This window comes from Papaver somniferum, chromosome 4 (genome assembly GCF_003573695.1).
Source record: "Papaver somniferum cultivar HN1 chromosome 4, ASM357369v1, whole genome shotgun sequence".
In the NCBI taxonomy this organism is placed as follows: Eukaryota; Viridiplantae; Streptophyta; class Magnoliopsida; order Ranunculales; family Papaveraceae; genus Papaver; species Papaver somniferum.
The window spans coordinates 155,849,920-155,852,666 of NC_039361.1; the positions used below are offsets into that span (position 1 = coordinate 155,849,920).

Consider the following 2,747-nt stretch of genomic DNA (forward strand, 5'->3'; position numbering starts at 1 on the left):
CTAAGAGCTTGCCGTCCAAACCCTAACTATGAAAAGCCGGCAAGGTCGTGGAACAAACACCTTGCCGGCTAAATAACTGCAAATTCAAGCATTCGATTTTTCTGACCTAATTTGACATGCAAACATTAAATTGAAGTACTGGAGTGAGTTTAAGTAGGTCATTATTTTCTTAATCGCAGCATTTCTTCGTTTTGAGCGGGTTCAATTTCTTCTTCCGCAACCGTTTTTTCTTCACTTTTTGTTGAATGAGTTTTGCAATTTCAGGGTTGTATTGATTGGGTTTTCTATTAGCGTCTTTCATACGACTTGCTCTAAGTCTTGGCGGATCCATTGATGAAGATTAATCAGAGTTTTCGAATCGACGATTACGATGAATTTTGACGGAACCGGTATAGTTGTGGAGAAGAAGAAAAGAAAGTGAAAGGAAAATAGTAACAGATCCACATAACATTAGGTATAACACATCCTTTTAAAATCCTTTTAAAATTAGGTATAACACAATCGCGAAGTAGAAAAAGTACACGAAAATCAAAATCCTTTTCTGTGATAGAGTATAAGCGACATAGACTTTGCGTTTGTTTTATCTCTCAATCCGTCTTTGATTTGACGACCATGAAACCAAACAAAACAGCATATAAAATAAAATCCTCCGTTAATACACAGTCCTCCACCACTCAATCATCATAACTCTCTCTGTACCAATTCCTAGAAAACCTATCCATCAACCTCGATCCACACAAATAAAAAGAAACCCAGGATTTTATTCTTTCATATCACAATTCATAGTATTATAATTTTTCCGCAGTTGAAGTGTTTGTTTAATTGACTCACTGAATATAAACACAAGATTTTCTCAATTTTTTTAACAAGTTGTTTTAAAGATGATGAATGAATCACAAGATCAACAACAATCAAGGGTTTTTTCTGAACTATCATCTCTTATTCATGGTATTCTTAAATACCCCTCTTCTTGTAACTCTTCTTCTTCCTCAGGTTCTATGGTTGTTGAACCAATTCAATCTAATAGACAAGTATCAGCAGCTGGATTTGCTTCATTGTTATTAGGGGTATCATTAGCTTTGATGTTATGTGGATCTGTTACTTTTGTGATTGGATTCATATTGATGCCATGGGTTCTTGGAATTGTCTTGGTATTTTACCTGGTTGGTGTTGTTTCTGCTCTATCAAGTTTCGGTCGGGCTTTTCTTTACCCTCCTCCACCACCCAAACAGATTCCTGGTATTACATCTCTCTCAACTTTTGATCTTCCTGGGTTTGTTTCTTTTTTGAAGTTTCAATATTTTATCTTGTTGGTGTTGTTGAGTGATTTGGGGAAATTGTGAATCAGTTTCTGGTTTTGGATTGGGATTCATGGATATATTCCATGGAATTGGGTTAGATTTGATTACTTCTATTGGTTTTGCTATTGGTCGCTGATTAACCGAAACCGTTACTATGCCGGTATACCCTGTATCAATTTTGAGAGACACAATGATTAGTACCTGGGAAACCAAATTTGATATGATGGAAGTTGTTTCTTATTGTGTTTATATGGCGGGACATATTACAGAGAAATGGATGCAGTTGCTATAATCAGTTGTTTCATTATGTCGCTTTTGTAAACGTGTTGGATTCGCTTAGGAATTTCAATAGATTATGCATCTGTAAATTCTGTAAATCTGATATATCTGGCCACCGTAGCTTTAGGTATCAGCTGATATATGTAAACATGTGCCTGTAGTTAGTGTTGATTTTATGTTTGTATATTGGTGAATATTTTAGTTGCGTTGGAGGAGATAAGACCATTGGCTTGGGAAATCTGTTTTACTCATGTTTATAGCGTGGTTGATAAACAGAATTGCTAACTGAATGTTGATTCCAATTGATGCAGAATGGAATATATGGTAAAGCCGAATTACACATTTGTCTGAGAACTCGTGAAATGAAGGCTGGTATACTCTCACTAAGGGCCATCTATGTAAAGGGACAAAATTGCAGGGCTTTATTATTCTTAGGCAAGTCAAAGAGGTTCATTCAATTATATCTGCAAGAAAAGGTCGGTTTACACTTTTTACCACGGTTCATGAGCATTTTACTCCATACTTTTCCACTATTAAAGCATGAAATGAGCTTTATGCTGGTTAATATTCACACTCTTGTAGATATATGATTGTTGTTGTTGTCGTGATAATGAAAAGTGAAATTCTTACTGATAAAAAGAGAGAAGCACAGATTCCGCGTTGGGAACTAATGTTGTTAAATTATATCTGCACAAAGGCGATTGTACTTCAGTTTCATGCTTTACTGCAAAGAAATAAAAGTGTTATTTTTTTCTTCAGTTTTCGGTTCTCTTGTTTCCTTTGTGTGTTCAGTTTCAAGTCTTATGCTGCAAATATGTTGCTAAACTGCAAATATTGTATTCATACGATCAAACTTTTCTGAACTCTAGACATGATCATCGTAAATGTAACAAAAAGCCTATGAATCTATGATGTAGTACAGGAAGAAAATGAAAAAGATTCGATTGAAAGGTTAACAGAAGTACACAGAAAACACTGACACATAGCTAATAACTGCAAACACTTGACATAATTAGAATTACGGAGATTTATTTATTATCCCAACCATTATCACCATCATCCCCTTGTTGCTGGTCTCTGCTTGTGATTAATTTTTTCCCTTTTCTGCTTAACTGTCATACTTTGATTTGAACACCGATGATAACGCTGAAGAGAACCATTAAGCCA

The 2,747-nt window shown here is 35.2% G+C and overlaps 1 protein-coding gene across 1 annotated transcript; it reads left to right on the forward strand.

The window, feature by feature from the left end:
• The first annotated feature begins 513 nt into the window (after positions 1-513).
• Positions 514-2,536, forward strand: LOC113271670. The gene is made up of 2 exons (XM_026521569.1): positions 514-1,239; positions 1,892-2,536. Exons 1-2 carry the CDS (start codon positions 882-884, stop codon positions 1,906-1,908), a joined length of 375 nt encoding a protein of 124 aa, XP_026377354.1. The 5' UTR covers positions 514-881; the 3' UTR covers positions 1,909-2,536.
• Positions 2,537-2,747: the final 211 nt, after the last annotated feature.